Below are 23,348 nucleotides of genomic sequence, written 5' to 3' on the forward strand. Positions count from 1 at the left end.
AGAAAGTGACCCCGGATGTCGCTTCCTGTCCGTGGGAAGGCAGTTCTAGTGGTTAGCCGTCCTGTTCACTCCTGGGGTGTGGCCTGGGGATGGTCCTGACATCCCTGGGCTCTTCCAGGACCTGATCAGCTAAAAGGAAATCTCCTGTGATGGTGCTCAGATACTTTTGGAACCTTGTCAGCCCTAATCCCATCTCCTAGTATTTAGTATTCAGCTACCCTTCACTGGGCAGTAATTCTGTGCCAGGTCTGATCTGGGCACTGGTGGTACTGAGAACACATATTCCCTATCCTGTAGGCACAGTCTGGTGGAGACAGCATGCAAGTAAAACAATGTTCCTTAAACTGTGGTTCCACACCTCCCTCCCCGAACATTAAAAGTGCAAGGGATACTTATTCAAATGTAGATTCGTGGTTCTGCATTCTAGACTCACTATTTCAGAATTTCTGGGGATTGGGCCCAAGAAACTGCATTTTAGCATGCTCCCTAAATGAAGCTCAGGTGCTCTGAGGTTTGACAGCTGTAGTAGAGAACCCAATGGTAACAGTGTAGAGTCATATGTGATGGGAAGCATCAGGTACGTAGCAGTTTGCAGGAGCACTGATTCTGAGGGACACTAACTGGGTCTAGGAACAGCTACTGGCTGTCATGAAGGATGACTAGGAGCTAGCCATAGAGGGGTAGCAGTGAATCATTTCTCTAGCGATGTGAATCTTGCTCAATGTATCCTGTCTATATAACTCAATATTACTAAAGTTTGCCTAAAGCAGAATACACCTGGGTCATGCAGCATTGATGAGAAGACTGGCTGGGCTGTCAGGCCCTCCTGCTACTTTATCTCTGCGTGTGACCTTCTTAGCTCTGAGGATTAACTCCTGTCCTCATTAAGCCTCACACTGTAGCCCCATTTTCAGATCAAACCTGTTTCTCTTCTGGTAAATGATTTCAGTTTGCAAAGTTTGCCCTCTAGAGGTTGCTTAGTGCCTGGCCCTGTGGACTCAGTTTGTGTGGTCCTGATGAGCTGGTTTCATCGTTATTACAAAGAAGTTAAGCTGTTAGGAGAGTGGGTTGGAAGGAGGAGAGGTAGACAGTCAAATGAGTCAGGGAAAACTACACTGTTTCGGAGTCATAGAGCTGCTACCAAGCATCTGGTCAGAAACCTCTCATTTTGGAGATCAAGAAACTGAGGTTCAAAAAGATGACATGAAGTACACAGTGATGCCACCAGACACAGCCTCCAATTCTAGGGACTACAATTCTGGATTCTTAGTGGTGCTTTTTCTGTTTTGCTGCACTGGATTGAAGCCTTTTCTAAATGTACCAAGAGGTCCTATTATTTAGAGAGATTCTGTATGAAATCCTTTAGCAATCAAATCATTCAGTAGGGCTGATTTGTAATATATGTTTGTGTGTTTAAATATATGTTTATGTGTTTTCCTAAAGCCTGGCAGACCTGGGTTTTAGAGCTTTGTATCACATGTTTTATGTTTGGAATTAAAATGAGACCACGTCTGTGAAGGCATTTTGATATGCATAATGCACTCTGCCAGTGTTTGCCAAAACATGGTCCCCAGGTCAGCAGCATTAGCATCACCTGTAAGTGATTCTCCTGTCGCATCCCAGGCCTGCTGTATTAGAATCTCTGGGGGTGGGGCCCAGCAGTTTGCAGTTTACCAAGCCCACCAGGTGATTCTGATGCATACTTAAGTTTGAGAACTGTTGCTTGCTTTGCATTAAATAGGAGATCAGTCTCTGCAGCTTGTGGGAATAAGGCTTTAATCTCTCCAATTTTAGCTCTGTGAGATGACACTGGGGAGATGGGAATGAATGGACTAGTGTGACAAAGCTCAGGTGGGATGGGCGAGATCATTTCAAACGTTTGACTTCTTGCTTGAAAAGCAAGGAAAGGCTGGGTGCGGTGGGTCACGCCTGTAATCCCAGCACTTTGGGAGGCCTAAGCAGGTGGATCACAAGGTCACGAGTTCGAGACCAGCCTGCCCACATGGTGACACCCCCGTCTGTACTAAAGATTAAAAAAAAAAAAAAAATTAGCCAGGCATGGTGGTGCACACCTGTAATCCCAGCTACTTGGGAAGCTGAGGCAGGAGAATCTCTTGAACCCGGGAGGTGGGGGTTGCAGTGAGCTGAGATCGCACCATTGCACTCCAACCTGGGCTACAGGGCGAGACTCCATCTCAAAATTTAAAAAAAGAAAAGGAAAGGCTGTGTGTGTGTGTGTAATGGCACCATCACACTGAGTTGAGGAGTACATGCTGGGTGAGGCTCAACATGGTACCAGAAAGCAATATTTTCATGCCTCTCTTGATATGGCAATGCTCCCCTGTCTCATTCCTGTGTGCGCTTAGCCAGGCGACTGTTGATCATCAATATTATGATATGTTTCTCCACTGTCCCATTGTGCCCACTTTTTTCTTTTTCTTTTTTGGAGTTACTTACTAAATAAAAACGAAACACTATTTCTCAATAGACTTGAAGCTTCAGGATTTCCTGGTGGACAATGAAACCTTCTCTGGGTTCCTGTATCACAACCTCTCTCTCCCAAAGTCTACTGTGGACAAGATGCTGAGGGCTGATGTCATTCTCCACAAGGTAAGCTGATGCCTCCAGCTTCCTCAGTGGGGCTGATGGCAATTACGTTGTGCAGCTACTGGAAAGAAATGAATAAGCCCCTGTCCTCGTAATGGTGGTGAAGGGGAGGGAGGTAGTTCGAATTCAACTTCACTTAATTTTACTTCCCTATTCAGGCAGGAATTGCCAAACCATCCAGGAGTGGAATATGCAACCCGGCGTCATGGGCCAGCTGGTTGAAATAAAATTGATTTCTGGCTTGTCACTTGGCATTTGTGATGACTTCCTCCCACAAGGGATATATTTTAAGTTGAATTAAACTTAAAAAATAGTCACAGTTCTGAGACAATAACCATGGTTAAGGATTATTGATCTGGAGGAACTCTGTCTAAAAAATTGAAGACAGGAGACTTTAGACAAGGGTATATTTGGAGACTTTAAGATTTTTTTTTTTTTGAGATGGAGTCTCGCTCTGTCACCCAGCCTGGAATGCAGTGACATGATCTTGGCTCATTGCAAGCTCCACCTCCCAGGTTCATGCTGTTCTCCTGCCTCAGCCTCCTGAGTAGCTGGGACTACAGGCGCCCGCCACCAAGCCCAGCTAATTTTTTCTATTTTTTTGTAGAGATGGGGTTTCATCATGTTAGCCAGGATGGTCTCTATCTCCTGACCTCGTGTTCTGCCTGCCTCGGCCTCCCAAAGTGCTGGGATTACAGGCATGAGCCACTGTGCCCGGCCTACTTTTAAGAATTTTATAAAATCAGGGCCAGATGCAGTGGCACTGAGTTGAGAACCATTGGTTGCTTTGCATTAAATAGGAGATCAGTCCCTGCAGCTTGTGGGAATAAGGCTTTAAATCTCTCCAATTTTAGCTCTGTGAGACGGCACTGGGGAGACAGAAATGAATGGACTAGTGTGACAAAGCTTAGGTGGGATGGGTGAGATCACTTCAAAGGTCTATAACCCGACGTCTTTAATCCCAGCACTTTGGGAGGCCAAGGCAGGCAGATCACTTGAGGTCAGGAGTTCGAGACCACCCTGGCCAACATGGCAAAACCCGTCTCTACTAAAAATACAAAAGTTAGCTAAGCATGATGGCATGCACCTATAGTCCCAGCTACTTGTGAGGCTGAGAGAGGAGAGTCATTTGAACCCGGGAGGCAGAGGTTGCAGTGAGCCAAGGTCCTGTTGCGGCACTCCAGCCTGGGTGACAGAGCGAGACTCCATCTCAAAAAAAAAAGGAATTTTTATAAAATCTGGAAATAATATTAGTGTTTATGTTGAATTTTAACTTTAGAATCATAGAAAACTTCCTCTGGCATCATTATTAGGCAGCTCTTGTGCAATGGGTAGCATCAGACCCAGCTTGCATGGTTATTGATTTTTCAGAGATACTTTTCGAGCATATTCTCTGGCAGAAAGCGGAACTGCTTCCTCCCCTGTCTCATGTCTGCATACTAGCTTGTCTTTACAAGAAGCAGAAGTAGTGGAAATGTTTATTCTTGAAAATAACCTTTTTGCTTCACATGATCTAGAATTTTTAAAATTAGAAAAATGTGCTTACTGCTTGCCCTTCTGAAACTAGGAAAATATGCCTTATGTTTACCAATTGTGTGGTCAGGAGAGGGGCCAAAGGCATCAGGCTTTTGAAAGTAGTTGCATTTAGCATAATTTCCATTGCCCTCTTCCAATTTCATATCTGTCACATCTAATTAGTTTAAACTAAGGGGCATCCTAAGCATGGAGATGGTCCTTGAATGGTCCTTGGAGTTTCTGTGTTGTCAGTATTCTTTTCTTTGAGCACACAAGACATTTATTGAAAAATTCTTGGGATCAGTACTTGTGTAAGGAAAGGAAAGGTAACAAAGCATGATTGGGCAGAGGCAGAAGAGAACATCAACAAAGGCCCTCTGTTGTTAGTATTCTTTTTTTTTTTTTTGAGTTGGAGTCTTGCTCTATTGCCCAGGCTGGAGTGCCGTGGCATGATCTCAGCTCACTGCAACCTCTGCCTCCCAGGTTCAAGCGATTCTCCTGCCTCAGCCTCCTGAGTAGCTGGGATTACAGGCATGCGCCACCACACCTGGCTAATTTTTGTGTTTTTAGTAGAGACGGGGTTTCTCCATGTTGGTTGGCCAGGCTGGTCTTGAACTCCTGACCTCAGGTGATCCGTCCACCTCAGCCTCCCAAAGTGCTGGGATTACAGGCGTAAGCCACTGCACCTGGCCTGTTGTCAGTATTCTTAAACACAGACGCTAACTGTAGGCTGACAGCCTAGCAGCAAGGACCAGTTAAAGAAACAAGTAGAACTGAAGTGTGCTTGAGTGTCTCTGGCAGTCAGCAAAAACTTATTGGGAATCATGGTAGGCCAAATGCTCTGCTGTGTTTCAAAAGCTGCATGGGTTTTGAGAGGCTTTTGGTCCATCGCTTACCTTAGGTTGTTTTATAAGCACAGCAGCCTGCACCAATTTAAACTAACGGGGCAGTTAGTAATGGTGTAATAAAGAGTCTGCATTGTTCATTCATTCAACAAATACTGGCTATAATGTTTCAGCACTATAGATGCAAAGTGAGCACGATAAATAGACTCTTCTTCTTTCAAAGCTTGTGGTCCATTAGACCACGTATGAAGAAGAATTGTTGAGGCCCAGAAAGGCAGTTAAGTAAAATATGACCAAGAAGAGGCTCTCTAGTGGGTTTGGTATAAAGAAAAGATAAGAATGACTTAGAATTGGCCTCTCAATGAGATGATAAGAGGCCTGGCTTTCTGGCACTCTGCTCTAGGGCAAGTAAAATGGAGAATTCCAAATTCTGAAATTGTTAGAACATAGTTCTGTGTCTTAGTTAAATATCTATACTTACAGATAAACAGCATAAGTGCTTTCTCCCCATATTTCAGCCCAATACTACTTAAAGACAACATAAATTGCAAAATAGTGAGGATGTTATTCCTCTGATAAAAGTAGTTCCAGGAATTCAGACTCTGGATTCCTATTTGCCAAATCATGTGTCCCACTCTTAAGAAAATGAGTTGGACTCTGGATTTTTCTTTGCAAGAGGGACAAAAGTATGGGAGGTATTGAGTTAATGCATCCTGCAGGTTTTAAGTGTCCTGTCATTGTGCCTTGTGCTTTGATACATTCTGAGGTTCAGTAAAGAGACCTGATGCATTGGATTGTTGCAATGGTACCTGTTTTAAGATGTTCAAAGCTGTATCGATAAGAAGTTCTCCCAAAGACTTCAAGGACCTAGCTTCCGATCTTCATAATCCTGTTGTGCTTGTCTCTCTTTGCATGAAATGCTTCCAGGTATTTTTGCAAGGCTACCAGTTACATTTGACCAGTCTGTGCAATGGATCAAAATCAGAAGAGGTGATTCAACTTGGTGACCAAGAAGTTTCCGAGCTTTGTGGCCTACCAAGGGAGAAACTGGCTGCAGCAGGGCAAGTACTTCATTCCAACATGGACATCCTGAAGCCAATCCTGGTGAGTAGACTTGCTCAGTGGAGAAACTTCAAACACTAATGCTTTTGGAATGTGAGGTTTTTCCTTGGACAACATGACTTTGTTTTGTAGAAAAGTACGGCTGGCTGGGAGTTTGTGATATAATTTAGTTCAGTGGTATTCTAAGTGTTCTTAGTGTTCTTTCAGACTATTGGGACATCTCCCAAAGGGTGAATCGGAGGAATAAGCTGGGCGTGGCTGAGTTTAAGCCAAAAGTTTTTTGTGCTTATTTCCATCAGAGAAGACCTGCTTTTTCATGTTTTTACTATTATAATACTAAGCAAGAGTTCTTTTGAAAACAGAGTTCTTCATATTTAAAAAAATAAAGTCTTGAAACCATTGATGGTAAGATGGATATCTATTTGTGTTTAAAAACCCATCATAAAGATGACATTGTGGGCTGTCAACAGTTGGAAGGCCCTGGAATTAGATGAGACCACACTAATTAGCTTAATTAGTAATAAAATTGCAAGGAAGAATTCTGACAAAGTTTTTTTAGCCTAGGAATCAATAGTTCAGAGAAGCACTCTGTGAGAATACCCATTCATTCTTAACCAAAAAATGCAGGTGAGCCTGAGCAGTTTGGCCATCAGAGTGTTTTGTATAGTTCCAGAACAAATATGTCTCTAGGTGTTCTGAGAACTCTGGTGAAATTCCTCTCCTTATGCCAAACATCATCATTTAATATCCAGGATTCTGGTTTTCTACTCACCAGGTAGATTCTCTTAAAACCAGGGGAAGATTCCTGGAGGAAGAATGTATCTGGAAAGAGATGTTCCTTATTATAATAAAATGAAATTGTAATACTCTTGGATTGTATATTAGCACAAATTCTTTGTAGAGAGTTGGTCCTCTTAGGGAATTAAGAATATTCAGTTTCTGGACCCTGTTGCCAGATCATACCCTAGAATATGACCTTGAAAACATACCTCGGGATTCATACCCTTGATTGACAATCAAAAAGTTTTTGTATTGGCCAGGCATGGTGGCTCACGCCTATAATCCCAGTACTTTCAGAGTCCAAGGCGGGCAGATCACATGAGGTCAGGAGTTTGAGACCAGCCTGGCCAACATGGTGAAACCCTGTCTCTACAAAAATACAAAAAATAGCTGGGCGTGATGGCGGGTACCTGTAATTGCAGCTACTCGGGAGGCCTCTGAGGCAGGAGAATCACTTGAGTCTGGGAGGCGGAGGTTGCAGTGAGCTAAGATCCATCTCATTCTGTTGCCCAGGCTGGAGTGCAGTGGCGCCATCTCGACTCACTGCAACCACCGCCTCAGGCTCAAGCGATTCTCATGCCTCAGCCTTCGAGTAGCTGGGACTACAGGCGCCTGCCACCATGCCCAGCTATTTTTTGTATTTTTGGTAGAGATAGGGTTTCCCTATGTTGCCCAGCTGGTCTCGAACTCCTGAGCTCGAGTGATTTGCCCACCTCGGCCTCCCAAAGTGTTGGGATTAAAGACATGAGTCACCGTGCCCGGTCCCATGTTATAATATAAATTAAGATATATTTCTCTATGGGGATCTTTGCAACCCTAAGTGACTGGCCTAAAACGTTAAGAGAAGCTGACTTGTGCAGACATTTGCACAAGTCTTTTTTGTACTGTGAGTCATAGAGGGTCAAAGGTTATTATGAATGGAACAAAAATTCATTACGAAATCATTTTCTTGGACTGTTTTGGACTGCTTCACTACATGACCGGAATGCTCACCCTTTCAGTTGGAATGACTGAAATTTTGGAAAAGATGGGTGTTGTTAGAAGACGTCGTAATTTGTTCTGGTACTGTGCCCATTCATTCCGTTTCATTTGTATTTACTCATTAAACACCTATTGTGTACACAACCCAGTAAAATCCCTCCACTCCCATAATGCCTGAATTATGCTCATAGTAGAATGACTGTTTAGCCCTCATCATCTGACAGTTAACAGCTCACGTTTCAACCTGACAGTAGCTCTCTGGGAGGATTAGCAGCATGACAGAGTGCAGGGAAATAAATGCACCTTCAGAACCGTCAGCCACACTGCGTCCCATCCTGCTGTGTTGTGGTTGTGCCTTGTGGATCCATTGGTTTATGACCAGGTGTTGATTAAGGTGGCTGTGACCAGGTGATTTCTGCACATCTCTTGGGTTTGTGGAGCATCTCAGGTTCTGCTTCTATCCCTCTGCTGTTACCAAGAGACCTCTCTTCAAAATGGGGCTCTTGAGTTAGAATAGAATGAGTGATCAGGATTGTTTTGCGTAGAGATGATTTTTGAGGAAGCCTTTGGGATGAAATGACTTCCAAACATTTTGAAATGTGACTCTTACTTATTGAATTAAGCATGGCCTTAATTGGAATGCAGGGACTGATACTTGATTTGCATTAAGCAGCCTTTTTCTATTGCTGTTTGTTTGAAATTTCAACATGTGTGACGGTAGATGGATGTGACATGTGGTAACTTGCACATGGGCAGTTAACTGCACCAAGAACAGCAGCAGTAGCAGCAAGCAGATACAAGGCCCAACGTGACAGGGAGAGAAACTCTTCTTTCAACATGTGCTTCTGAACCAAAAGTGGAATTTCATAAGAGAGATATTTGGAAACATTTCTACTTCTTTTGTGTGTGTATGTGTGTGTTTCCCTGTTTCCAGCCAAGGGTATTGTGACTTTCTCCTGGGCCTCCTTCAGAATCTGGGTGCTCTAGAAAGCAGTGTTTTGGCAACATGGGGAAAGTGTGGCAATGTGGGAGGGTCTACTGGATCTGGGTTTGAGTATCGCATTTGAATATTTACTAGCATTGACATTGGATCAGTTATTTAGTCCCCGTAAGCCTCAGTTATCTCTTCTTCTACATTCATTTAATATATTTGACCCTTTGTTGTGATTATTGGTTATACATATGAAGAGCCTGGCATGGGGCCTGGCACACAGTAGGTGCTCAATAAATAGAAGTTGATAGTTTAATTGACATGAGTAATAGAAATTATGTCCTTGAAAACAGTTGCTTCAAGATAGAAGTTTTCAGGCAGGCACAGTGGCTCACGTCTGTTGTAATCCCAGCACGTTGCAGGGGCTGAGATGGGTGGATCACTTGAGGCCAGGAGTTCAAGACTAGCCTGGTCAACATGGTGAAACCCTCTCTCTACTAAAAATACAAAAATTTGTCGGGCAGGCATGGTGGCACACACCTATAATCCCAGCTACTCAAGAGGCTGAGGCACAAAAATCACTTGAACCCAGGAGGTGGAGGTTGCAGTGAGCTGAGATCACTCCACTGCATTCCAGCCTGGGTGACAGAGTGAGACTGTCTCAAAAGAGATGGAAGTTTTCTCCTGTAGATCAGTGTTAGATCATACCAAGCAAAGTGGTCCTGGTGAATATTTCCGTGAAAAACTGCATTCTTGTCAGATATCGTCAAGGCCTTTCACCCAAAGATTCTTATTTATGCCTTAGTCTGTACCTTGTGTGAAAATTAATACTGGATGTCAGAATGCTGTTGTGTTTTTAAAGTTCCCTGGGGTTAAGAGCAGTTTCCATTAGGTGTTCTCTGCTTTTTACTTAAAAATCTTACTCATGCATTGAGCAATATTTGTTGAGTTCTTATTATGTGTCAGGTATTTTCTGGGAGCTGGACTCAACTCACAAGATATCCTTTTGATGAGAACAAAGGTAGGTGGATATATGAAATATTATCTGTGGGATAAATGCACTTAGTCGTGAGGGAGACTTGTTACGGAGTGCTCATTGCATTTGTACTGTTGAGTTAACAACCTCTAGGAGGAGCTCAGGGCCACCTGGCAGGAGCTTCTATTGTCTTGCTGCTCAGCAAGGTGTATTTGGCTATAGGGTGTGCTGGGCAGGTGAACTTTTCCTAACTTTCCCTTGGGTCCTTCCTAAAGCAGCATATACCTTTCCCAGAGTGAGGACAGGGCCACTATCCTGTCCCACAGAAACCTCTAATCTGTTTTGGACTGCAGGAAGGAGCCATAGTAGTGAACTAGCAAATTTTGGCCAGAGAGGTTGATTTGCTTCTGTTGTCAGGGTCCTCACTGATTGTATTTTTAAATTTTTTTTTATTGCTGCTGTAACAAGTCACCAAATACTTAGCAGTTTATAACCACATAAATTTATTATTTCACAAGGCCAGAAGTCTGGGTACAGCAGAGCGTACCTAGGTCTACTTCTTAGAGTCTCACAGGGCTGATATCAAGGTGTTTGTGGGGCTCTGTTTTTTAGGGGGACTCTGAAGATGAATCTGCTTTGGAGCTTATCCAGGATATCAGCTGAATTCAGTCCCCTGCAGTTGTAGGACTGAAGTCCATTTCCTTGCAAGCTGTAGGCAGGGGCTGGTTTTTGCTCCTAAAGGTTGCCGTCGTTGCTTCTTACGCTTTTCGTGTGACCCTTCTCCCACAAGTGGGTTGAGTGTCTCTCACACTTTAAATCTCTGACGCCTCCTGTCACATCTGAACTGTCTCCAGTCAGAGAAAGTTCTTTACTTTTAAGGGCTCAGGTGTTCAGTTTGGCCCCATTCACATAATCCAGGATAATCTCCTTATTTTGAGGTTCATAACTTTAATTACATCTACACAGTGCATTTGCCATGAAATGTGCATATTCACAGACTCCAGGATTAGGGTGTGGACATCTTTGCGGGGGATATGCAGCCTGCTACAGCTTTCTTGATGGGAAGGAATAGTTTAGCATGTATTTGAAGTGTTCCCTCAGTGCCTTTGGCTTTTATTGACCCCTCTGCAGCTGTCCACTTTTTCTTGCCCGTATTCAGAAAGTGACTGTAAAGCATAATAAGTGTTACCTATTAGGGTTTTTAATGTACAAACCAAACAGAGGTGACTTTGGGAGCAGAGCATCTCTGAACAAGGTATGAGACATTCATTGAAAAAAATCCATCAGATGTTTATTGTATGTCGGCTTTATACCAGCACTGTTCTAGGCACTGAAGTTCAACCACGAACAAGGCAGATGTGATGCACTTGGAGTTTTCATTCTAGTGGACACTGAGAACCAGGCTGAAGGCTGAGTCTGGGAATTTGAGGAATTCTTTGTAGGTCCTGGGTCTGCAGAGTGAGAGCTGTCCTCTCGTTCTAGTTTCACTGATGACCTCTCGACCAGCTCCCTCACGGCAGTCTTTGCCAACATGGACACTGTGGGCTGTAGTGGGAGGAATGTTGGGTTGAATGAGCTAGATTTGGGCTTTATCCTTGACTCACCATTGCCTCAGTGATCTGAAAATGGTGTGTGCTCCTTAAGGCTGGAAGTCCAGGCATGCAGATTTATCTCCAACTCAATAACGTGGGGGAAAAAAGGAAGTTGTTTTCGTGGAACCAGTGGTTCCACAGAAACTGTCCACGTGTCTTCCAGTGTGCCCAGCACATTCCCACCAAGGTGGATCTTGGTTCATGAGAGAAGAAGGTAAAGTGAGGGTGCCCTGAGGCTCCCAGAAGACAAGTAATGTCACAGCTGGGCTGTGTATAGATTGAAGAAGCAGATGGATGAGGAGTGAACAAAGTCATCCTTGTCTTGAGGGGTCTTTATTTAGCTTCCTCTTGACTGTTAGACAAGGACCCAGAATACAGATGGGGCTCGTTGCTACCTTCAGCCTCATGGCTTTTTAGGGCTAGATACTTCAACTTGTTACATGCAGTCCTTAAAGCGTCTGTGTGGGTTTTTGCAGGAGAGAACACCTGCTCTTCGTCTTCTCCTGTCTGGAACCCAGACATTGTTGGAAAGTATCAGATTTTGTTTGGCTTTGTGTGGTTTTACTGCCCACCTGTTTACTTGCTTTCTCCCAGCAAGCAGCCGCAGTCCTCATCGATTGGTCATTGGTGGAATGACACACTGTGTAGATTTACTCTTCAGACTCTGTGTTCACCTGATTCTTACGGGAAAAGAAGAGCGCTAGCTGGTAGATTATAGCAATGTGTTAATATGACTGCTCAACTCCATTTATACAGACATTTTCACCGCAGTTATACTATTTCTTCACTGAAAATTGTTGCCATATCTAAGATACAGGTTTAATTTTTTCCTCTGAATTATGTGGTAGTAGATGTATTTAACTATGTTTAGAAACAGCAAAAAATGAAGTGTTTGGATGCCTTAAACACATTTAATTTAAAAGTTAATATTTAGATTGTTGAATTATTTATTAAAAGTTTAGGATGTTCCTTAGAAAAGTAATTTTATGATTTCCTATTTGAATAAAAAATATTAAAATGTTTCCCAGAGGAAATCTTTACTGTCATAGAAATCACCAGGAGATAGCGATGACTTCTGGGTGGTGATAGTCTTTGATTTGTGGTTTACTTGTTTTCGGTTTGAACTAAAACATACTAATCCCAGCCTGAGTTGGATTTTGCATGTGGGCAAAGTGAAGTAGAAATTTGTATCTACTTTATGAAGACATTTAAAGGACATTTGAAATGTTTCAATGAACACATTGTAACATGCATTCCCAGGAGGAAAACAAAATTGTGTACTGTGTTGAAAATATTATTCCAATATATGTATACCCACTTCTCATTTTGTCATAGAATTCCTGAAAAATTTGAATGTAGATGAGATTTTTATAAATTGAAAATATTTTCAGTTGCATTTTAATTACACAGATGTGTTTTCTACTTCTATTTGGCTGTGCCTCCTAATGCATTAGTAATATTATCTTCCAGTGTTCATTTTGTGTAGTGATAATGGATGAACAAACACATTCATTCACTTAGCAAACGTTTATTGAGCCCTAATCAGTGCCATGCTCTGGGCCAGGGAGGCAGTCATGTGCAAGGTCCAGCCCTCTCTGTTTCTGTCCTGGTTGGGGAATGGGTGGGACAGACCAGGAAAGGAGCAGCTGCTGTATAGAGCAGCTCTGCTGGGTGCGATATAGGCCCTGAGGGGGCCTCCTACTGTGGTCTTTCCAGTCAGAAAAGAAGGATCCTCTAAGTGGGGACCTAAAGAATGGATGTCAGCCAAGTAAAGAACAGGGAGTAGAATGTTCCAGGTAGAGGACATAGTATATGCATTGGTCCAGAGAGGAGAGGGAAGAGAAGGTGGCATTTAGGGGAACTGTACCTAATCGAGATAGTTCAGCATGGAGAAGAAATAGCTTTGGGGAGTTTGATGAGAAGAAGGAATGATGAGATACGATGCTGCAGAGGTGGGCAAAGATCGGCTGAAGCAGGTCTTTCTTCATGAGCCATGTGAGGATATAGGGCCTCATTCTCAGAGCAAGGGGAGCCATTAAAGGCTCCACAGGCTGAGTGACTTGATGAGGTGAATGCGAAACAGAGCATTTCTGTGAATGTGAATGGTCTTTGGAGCAGAACTCACATTACTCCATCTTTCATCTACTCATGCACTTCTCCCTTCTTTTTCATTTTTCTTCTAGAAACACTTACTGGGTATCTAATTGTTAAGTGCCCAGAACTGTGCTGCATACTGAGTTGAAATAAGACACCGTCTCAAAGATTAAAGCCAAATTGACTTTGCCAGCTTATAGCCTTTAAAAAAATTTTCAGTCCTTCTTGACTTAACTCATAAGCTAATGAGGATGGAAAGAATATAATGAAGCCATCTCTTAGACCCAGAAAGAATGGGGCACAGCAGCCTTTGTCTTTCTGGGGCCAGTGTCGCAGAATGTCATGCTTTTAGGAAACGTTGTATGTTGTGATTAACACATTTTGCGGAAGTGGGTGGGAGCTTTCGAATAATAACAATAAGCATTTGTGCATTCTTCCTGTAATGACATTGTAGTTATGATCTAACTGTAATGAGTTATGATCTGAAAATATTGAGTCATACATAAATTATGTATAAAAACTTATACATAAATAAGTTAAATAGCTTAACTCAGAAAATATAGTCCCTCACTAAAGGTTTTATTTTCCTTCTTTTTCCCATTTCCTTTACTTCGTATAAGAGAGTCACTTGCCTCCTGGGTGCAGTGGAGACCTGTATGAGTTCATAGCCAAGAGAATGTTTTTGGTTAGAAAAATAATCGTAGGAATTCCAAGCTGTGAATTGCTTACTGAAGCTCTTTGGAAATAGGATTTGGCAGGTTATGTCTGCCTTCATCAAGTAAGCGTGAGCAGGAGACCACAGTTAATAGTAGGTGCAGACACATGATTCTCAGGCTGTATTTTGTGGTCTAATTTCAAGGCATGAATTCTTTGCTGGGGTTAATTTCATTCAAGGAAGTTACCTGTCTGTTAGATCTGATACGTGCTCAGGCCAACATAGATTCTTTACCCTTCCTTTCTTCCTGCTCAACTATCCTTCCTCTTTTATCTTTTCATTGAATTGAAAAGAAAATTATGAAATAGTTTCAACATGAAAAAAGGTACAGAGAATAACATACAGAACACTTCTGGCCAGGCGTGGTGGCTCCTGCCTGCAATCCCAGCTCTTTGGGAGGCCGAGGCAGGCAGATCACTTGAGGTCAGGAGTTGGAGACTAGCCTGGCCAACATGGTGAAAGACCGCCTCTACCAAAAAGACAAAAATTAGCCAGGCATGGTGGCATGCACCTGTAATCCCAGCTGCTTGAGAGACTGAGGCAGGAGAATTGCTTGAATCCGGGAGGGGGAGGTTGCAGTGAACTGAGATCACACCACTGCACTCTAGCCTGGGTGACAGAGTGAGACTCCATCTCAAAACAAACAAACAAAAACACTCCTGTACCATCATCCATCATTTTGCCATGCTGACTCCAGGTTCTATTTAAGAAATAAAACATTACAGGTACAGCTGATGCCACCTCTGTTTCCCTAGCTCTTTCTTCAAAGATAACTCCTGTCTTGCAATTGGATGTTTTAATCCTCTATATCATGTATACTTACATTCTATGAATAACACTATTTGGTACTGGCCTAAATGTGTTCACATTGTGTAAGTGTGCATATTGGCCTGCCACTTCATTCGGAATTATGTTCTTGAGATTTATCAGTGTTGATACATGTGGAATCTGGTTAATTTTTGCCATAGTATTCTATTTTTATACTAAACTTTAAAAAATCCATGCTTCTAGTCTTTGGCTTATTTTTTCAGGTTATGGTATGTTTTGTTGCACAGAAAAGTAAAATTAAGTCACGAGCAAATATCTGGATAATCCAAGCTTTCAACTTGATGCTGAATTTGAATCATGTGTGTTTTGTTAACCCTGTGATATCAATCTATGCCTGATTGTGTAACTCCAACCAATATTCCTTTGAAAATGGAAATTTGTTTGTATGACTACAGATTGCCGATATTATTAGTGAATACTGAGCACTTAATCTCAAATAAATAACTAGTTTAAAAAGGATTCTAACCATGGCATTGATTGTTCTGCCATATTACTTATGGGTGGGTTGAGCCGATGTTTCTGTTAGAGACCAAAACCAAAAACAGTCAAGTTAAACAAGCAATCAAACTCAACATACAGACTACTGATAAGGAGATCATATCATAAGATATGGCATTGAATTGGTGTCTGCTAATGTAAAGGTCTGATGCCCACAGCAAATTTAACAGGGACCTATGTTTACATCCATGGTCAACTACATTCCCGGGTTAAACAGTCAGGCTGTAGGCCGTGCTGTGTGCCTGGAGTTTTGCTGAAGTGTGGGGCTTTTAAGACAAGAAGAATAAGCTTGCTCCAGAGTTAAGAAATGTAAACTAAAAATCCTAAAGATGTTGGAAAAACTATTGCCCTTGAAGATTTAAATTTATTCAGATGGAGAAGACATGTTGTGAAAACAACAGACCCATTCACTGATTTGTACCCTTGAGGAGACAGATGACTGGTAATGGTGACAATGGGTGAATGTTGGGTTTGGGGTTTTTAGAAACATCTGCACTTGGTGACTACTGTATCTAATTGGTGTGATAAACCTGGCACCCCATGTGTTTGGCACCATCTTGGATCCTACTCAGGGCCAGGTGAACTGAGTGGCCTCTTCACTGCTTCAGAGTCTGAAGCAGATTATAGTATGTGGACCAGACACAGAATGTACCACCAAGCACATTGGCGCAAAGCGTACTGGGAAGGGAGACTTTGTGAATGTTGTGCTGGTTCTCAAACCTCAGCGCTCAAAAGAATCTCCTGAGGATTCCTGGATCACACTCTTAAACTTCTCATCCAGTAGGTCTCAGGTGGCTGAGAATCTGCGTTTTTTTTTTTTCTGAGACCGAGTCTCACTCTGATGCCCAGGCTGGAGTGTATTGGCGCCATCTTGGCTCACTGCAACTTCTACCTCCCAGGTTCAAACAGTTTTCCTGCCTCAGCCTCCCTAGTAGCTGGGATTACAAGCACATGCCACCATGCCCAGCTAATTTTTATACTTCTAGTAGAGAGGGGGTTTCGCCATGTTGGCCAGGCTGGTCTTGAACTCCTGACCTCAGGTGATCCACCCACTTTGGCTTCCCAAAGTGCTGGGATTACAGGTGTGAACCACCATACCCGGCCTGAATCTGCATATTTAACAAGCACCACAGGTGATTCTGATACAGTAGCTCCCCAAACCTCATGGTGTTATGATTTTGGTCATATTCAAGTGCAGCTGGTACCATTTTTAGTTAATATATTTTTTAAATAAAGTCACTTCTTTTGGATAATTAAATTTAATTACAAGGGAAGCTATACCACTGCTGTAAAAACATCACCTGCTTTAAAGAGAAGGTGCATAGTGAATATACATTAAGATAAAAATGTGTATGTCTGTGTGTGTGCACATGTAAGCATACACATACCTATCATAGGGAATGAGTTTTCCTTCAGGTTTTTCAACTTAAATGTCAACTTTGAGGTCAGTTAATATGTGTAAGATATAGGTGTGTATATATGTCTATACATATAAGCCTATACATAAGTACATACGTGAATACATATAGTATATCTATGCACAACCTATTATGCATATCATGTATATTTCATCCACTTAGTATTATCTTTTATTTTTCAGTTTGGCAAATGCTCAGTAAAAGAAAAGGGTTAGAAGGGGAGAAAGACATTTTATCCCAAGCCTTCAGGAATTAGGATGAGGATGTCTTCACCTTGCGGTGAGGAGTAATTATACTATTAGAGACAGCACATTGGAGTGTGGCTGATGTGCTGTGTGATGGTAGGTGTAGTCTCTGCCTAGCAGAGGAAGGACATTTCAATAGAAGAAAAAGTTCAAGACCTTGCCGAGAAATAGAGAAAGGATTATAAATCATGCTGCTATAAAGACACATGCACACGTATGTTTATTGCGGCACTATTCACAATAGCAAAGACTTGGAATCAACCCAAATGTCCATCTGTGACAGACTGGATTAAGAAAATGTGGCACATATACACCATGGAATATTATGCAGCCATAAAAAAGGATGAGTTTGCGTCCTTTGTAGGGACATAGATGCAGCTAGAAACCATCATTCTTAGCAAACTATCACAAGAAGAGAAAACCAAACACCGCATGTTCTCACTCATAGGTGGGAATTGAACAATGACATCACTTGGACTCGGGAAGGGGAACATCACACACCGGGGCCTATCATGGGGAGGGGGGAGGGGGGAGGGATTGCATTGGGAGTTATACCTGATATAAATGACGAATTGATGGGTGCTGACGAGTTGATGGGTGCAGCACACCAACATGGCCCAAGTATACATATGTAACAAACCTGCACGTTATGCACATGTACCCTAGAACTTAAAGTATAATAATAATAAAAAAAAAAGAACTTGAAAACCCTGTTTGCACACAAAAGCCCTCCAGTTTTGGCAGTAAACTTCCATGCAAGGGAAGAAAAAGGCAGGGGATGACATTGTTGACAATTGTGAGCACTTACCATGCGCCAGGCACTGTGTGAGGGGCTTTGTACATATCCTCTAGTTTTAGTGCTCATAAAAACTCTGTGATATGTGTACAGCATTTTAAACTTTGCTGAATAGTTGAGAAAATGGAAGGATGGGGAATTTGAGTCATTTGCCCAGGGTTCTATAGCTACCCCAGGTTCCCATGAATGGAGAACTGGGGCACAGGGTAGCAGGGGAGAGTGAGTGACAAGAATCCTAAGAATCTTATCTCCATTCAGTCTTTATAAAAGAAGTGGATTAACTACCACATTTTGTTTTTACTTAAATTTACATTACCTCAATCGGGCATTTCTTGTTTTGTCCTGGGTTTGTTTTGTTTTTGCTATACAATCTTGAACATCTGTCATCTTGTAGGCCTAATGTTAAACACAAAAACACTTTACCTCCTATAGCTTTCAATTAAGATCTCTCAGTTTGTGTTTGTAGTAGTTTTTCAGGCATATTCTCCGTAGGTTCGGCTTCTAGTGTGTTAACCTTTAGTTATGAAGTGAACCCAAAGAGAGAAAGTAGAAACAAAACACCTCATCTGTTTTTCGCTCATGAATTACTTTCTATGGAAGGAACAATCATGAACACCTCTGTGTATCACAGAGGTCTACATGAGTCTGGCATTTAAGGGAGATCACGTGGGTCCCTTTGAGGACTGTGAATATGGGAATACTGGGACTCTGGTGAAGAACCCGTTCCAGAAGAGATGAATCAGCTGGACAAGTTCTTTCATAGAACCTTTAGGCAGCTTTTCTCAGAAATGCACATTCAGAATTACGCTTGGATATTGTGATGATCAGAAGGATACTCAATCCCTTCTGCATTTGGAGTTCTCTTTAAAAGAAAACATCCCAGGCTGCTATTTCTCAAGAGATAGTGAGTCCCAGCCACTTCTAGACATTTTCTTGTGTAGTCTACATTATAATTTCACAACAGTCTCTGATGCTACAAATGTCAAAATAGCCCAACCTTCTCTAAACTTCAGAGATGTCTGATATGATATTGAATAAAACAATGCTCATAGAAACATCAAGAAAGGTGGATTTTCCCTGGATACTTTTTTCCTACTTGACAAATAAGAATGATGAAACTGACTTATGTTTTTTTCTCTTTGGAAGCCTGAACACTCAGAACCCAACTTGAGGCTCCTCAGCTATAGCAATTCTGACTTCATAATTTGTAAATTACTGTTCTTTTTTTTTTCTTTTCTTCTTTATCTTATGCTTTCTGCCCTAATTTATCTTTTCCCTGTTCTAATGAATTATTGTCCTATATCTGCTATGCAGTTAGGTGACATATAACAGCAATTAAATATATGAATTGGTACATACAAAGATTTGACTAAAACTCGATGTAAAACTAAGTGTTCTACATTAAATTTCCAGTGTTAGAAACAGTGCTGACTTGAACAGAGTGACAGAATTCCATCTTTCCCTATTTTTGACAGCTTTAAACTTTATATTTTCTTCCTTTCTTGTGAGCCATCATTAACTTGTTTCTCAAAGCCATTCCCATATTACCTATCTTGCGGACTCAGACAGATTTGGGAATTTGCGGTCAGAGTTGTATTGGACACATCCCCCCAGCCCACATAAGATCCTTTTTATCTATTACATATTAACTAGTTTTAAGTACAATATTCCTGCTTCATTTAAAACCATTAATCAAACAATGAGTTTGAAAATAAACAAAATGCAAACTTACAGTTAGAAATAATTGTAGTGTCTAGTTTTGGTTAGGAGTCGGTTTCTTGTTTGTTAAACTCAAGATTGTGAACAGTTTTAATTCACTTATTTATTTCCAATAGAGATTTCAGGTTTACATTTGAACTCAAAAACAAAGTTTTCTTTCTCATTACAGAGAGGACTAAACTCTACATCTCCCCTCCCGAGCAAGGAGCTGGCTGAAGCCACAAAAACATTGCTGCATAGTCTTGGGACTCTGGCCCAGGAGGTAAGTTGTGTCTTTGCAATACCAGAAAGCAGACCGTTCGCTGTATCATTTTTTTCATTCCTGAGTTTGGCAAGAGGTCCTTTGGATTTGAATATCGCATGGGATGTAATATCAATTTTCGAAGTATAAGTGATGTAAAAAATAATATTTTGATTTCCTTATTTTAGAAGTGAAGCAATCAAAACTCATAGATGTCTCAGAGCTAATTAGTTAGTGGTTAACAGCTGGATATCTAGTTTAGACCCTTCTCCCTTTTTTCTCTTTGCCCCTAGGTAATCATACATTTGTAAAGAGGAGAATTCTCTTTGTCACCGCCCATGCACTGCTTTTGTCTGACCAGCAACTTCTTCATAGTGCTTCTTCAGTAGCAAGGCCAATCATTTTACCAACACACATGCTTGCTAACTAACAGGAATAACGTGGTACCCCTATTTCAGCCCTTTCCCTTGTAGGCATCTGACTTCTGAGGTTCAACTGTGGGAATATGATCTCTTAATGAACATTAAGTTGAGTTTGCCTTTTAGGTCCACATGTCAACAAATGTATCAGAGTAATCTCTGTCCTAGGATCAGAGGGCCTGTAGGCACTTGTAAAAGCAGTTAGCTCTGACTCCCAGTCAGTGCACACTCCACTTTTCTGACTCCCAGCCTTGTTTCAAATTAGACTTGGAAGCGAGGAACTGTCTGGTGTCCCCCTGCATGAGAAGCTGAGCCAGGGGGCAGTGGTCACAAACAATACAGACTTTAACTTATAGGACATTGGAAAATAATAATTTGTGGGGAAATTGTCTCAGACTTGGTCCACCCTTATTTTTAGCTGCTTCTCTAATTCATTTTTCCTTTTTTGGTGTTTGTATCTAACCTACCCATTTTTTGGTGCTTGCCTCATGTTTTCAAATATCAAAATGAACTTTATGTTTTCTAACAATGAGAGTATTGCCTGTTCATTGTGGAAAATGCAGAACACTTGGAAAATACCAAAAATGCTGAGATTAAACACTATTGACCCGTTAGTGTATTTCTTCCTGTCCTGTTCTATTTTCTTTCTTTGAATTCTGCTCACGTGTTTCTGACTGACGAGGTTTGACTTTTGGGTTCCCTTTCCAGAGGAAAAGCCTTCTTTCAGCCTGCCATTTGTTACCCTGGTTATGAAGGCTTGTGACCTTGTTTTACTAGGTAGAGAAGCTGGACCAACTAGGGTTTTTCCAGGGGGAGAATGAGAAGGATAAACTGTTTTGCAAGTCTGTAGCTGTTTCTCTAGGGCCCTGTTAGCTGACATTGACATGCCTTGCCTTGCTCTGCAGACCCCCTCCCAGCCTTCTGTCCCTTGTTGATTTCTGGCCTTAGAGAAAGCAAAGCAGAGGCTGTAAAGGGGGAGGATGCCTCTAAACTCAGGGTTTGGTTACAGCTGTTTTCACTTACATCACTGGCCCTGTTTTTTTTTTTTTTTTTTCTGGCATTAAAAAAAAACCTTGGAAACAGGTGATGTCCCCATTGCTGATGTGCTGGAGACTCTCCAAGTGAACAATATACATTTTTCTTGGCAGCTGCTTCTTGTGCCCTGCTTGCTCCTGGTCCAGGACAAGCAAGGACCATCTGCTTCTTTCAATAGAACACCTCCAAGTCCCTTTGATCACAAGTTCCTCATTGTCTAACTTGCTATTTCTGTGAGACAAATAGGAGCAGATCAGTAAATGCCCTTGTGCGTCCAGTCAGTGTGTGGGAAGTTGATAATTTTGACCAAAGCACAACCCTTGAAAGGAAAAGAAAAAGGGAGTGAATGTCTTCTGAGGAGCTGCCTTGGTTCAGGCAGTGTCGCTTATTTCCTTGTATACTCCACATGACAAACCTGAGTGGGTCTCATTGTGTCCATTTTGCAGATGGCACCAAGGCTCAGAAAAGTTAGGCAACTTTTCTAGTCACCCAGTGAGTTAATTGACAGAACTGGGATTCGAACCCAGAATTGTTGGATTCCAAAGCCTGTGTTGTTGCCTGCTTCATGAAAAACTCCAGTAGCAACTGGAATAGAAAGGAGACCCTTCCAAGAAAGAAAATATGCACTAGCAGAACCTGGAAATAGGGAGGAAATGAGGACTTGAGGAATAAGATGAATGAAAGCTGACAGGAGTTTCACATCTGGGTGATGGGAAGGGAGGACAGGGAGGCAGCATCTCAGATGTCCACCCAGCACCGACCAGCTGCCTGGCATTGCTAGGTGTTGGGGACTTAGCAGTGAACACGCTAACTTCTCTGCTCTCTTGGGGCACATATGGAGTGAGAGACAGAAACACACAGGTCAGTGTACAATGCCACAGGAGGGATATATGCAGTGAAGAAAAAGCAGGGTAAGGGGGATAGAGCATGAGAAGGTGCTATTTTAAAGGGGGTGATTAGGGAAGCCCTCTTGTGACAGTTGAACCTGAAGGAGATGACAGCATGTCTGTGGAGAGGGAAGGAAACTCTAAGCAGGAAGAATGGCAGATACAAAGACATTGATGCTAGAGCATGCCTAAGGAATGTGTTTAAGGACCAGGGAAAGTGAGCAAGTGGTGCGGGGAGGAGAGGAGCTCAGAGCAGGAGGAGGTGAGTGCCATACAGGCCTGGCAAGACTTTGGATTCCTGCTGGGTGAGATGGGAATCCAGTGGAAGGTTGAGGGAGGGGGACATGGTATGATCTAGAGTTTAGACTGTTGACGCTCTGGTTGTTGGATTGAGAAGAGACTGAGATAGGGGAACGGGAGGACAAAGGACACTGTGCTGGATTGAGAAAGCAGTAAGTCAGTTTCATTCATTCACTCAGCTGATGATGTTCAAACACCACCATCATCTGTGGGCTAAAGGATGAAGAGCCATCCCTCCCTGAGAGTCAGGGAGCCCTTCCCAGAAAAGTCTGGAGTGTGAGCTGAGGTGTAGGAGAACCAGTAAGAGTTTGCCCCTAAAACGGGTGCTGGGAAGAGCCAATAGTTTGGAATAACTCAGTAATTTATGGTGCTTCTTTAGAAAGATTTGTTGGCTTTATGTGGGAAGAAATTTGTTTTTTTGATTGGGGAGTGGTGGAATGGTGGTGAGGCTGCCTTTGGAAAGAGAAATGAGTGCTTTGACTCACTATTGTTTAAAAATCTCTAGGGCTGTTACAGGTTATGAAAAGATAAAGTTGGGAAAAGCTGTCCACCTCACCTAATTGGGTTCTTGTGGAGTGTGCTAGATGCCCCCTCTCTGGAGAAAAAAATCCTTGTGGCCTCTGACTACCTCTGGAGAGCCTAGTTCCCATCGGGAGGCAGAAGGCAAAGCTTAGGACCTAGAGAGTGCTGGACCATGCCACTTACAGGAACCAGCAGGCTGTGAGGTCGAAAGCTAGGCATATAGAGCTTTCCAGGCTGGGTGCAGGGCCTCATGGCCCCTCCCCTCTGTGCTCTATAGCTCAGTCTTCCCAGGCGGTGTGAACATGCAGTGACATTTCAAGGAATGCAGGGATTTATTAATGA

General features: G+C 42.3%; 1 protein-coding gene across 3 annotated transcripts in view; it reads left to right on the forward strand.

Moving 5' to 3' along the window:
• ABCA1 (ATP binding cassette subfamily A member 1) overlaps window positions 1-23,348 on the forward strand; it is a 149,242-nt gene that overhangs the window by 65,476 nt on the left and 60,418 nt on the right. For all 3 annotated transcript variants that reach the window (XR_004443634.1, XM_033237920.1, XM_033237921.1), the window contains exons 6-8: window positions 2,489-2,610; window positions 5,895-6,071; window positions 19,772-19,864. Coding sequence is in view for 2 of the 3 variants with exons in the window: in XM_033237920.1 (XP_033093811.1) it covers window positions 2,489-2,610; window positions 5,895-6,071; window positions 19,772-19,864 (392 nt within the window). In the remaining variant the exon portion in view is untranslated. The remainder of the gene's footprint in view (window positions 1-2,488; window positions 2,611-5,894; window positions 6,072-19,771; window positions 19,865-23,348) is intronic.

The sequence above is a fragment of the Trachypithecus francoisi genome, unplaced genomic scaffold, assembly GCF_009764315.1.
Source record: "Trachypithecus francoisi isolate TF-2019V2 unplaced genomic scaffold, Tfra_2.0 Lachesis_group16, whole genome shotgun sequence".
NCBI lineage: Eukaryota > Metazoa > Chordata > Mammalia > Primates > Cercopithecidae > Trachypithecus > Trachypithecus francoisi.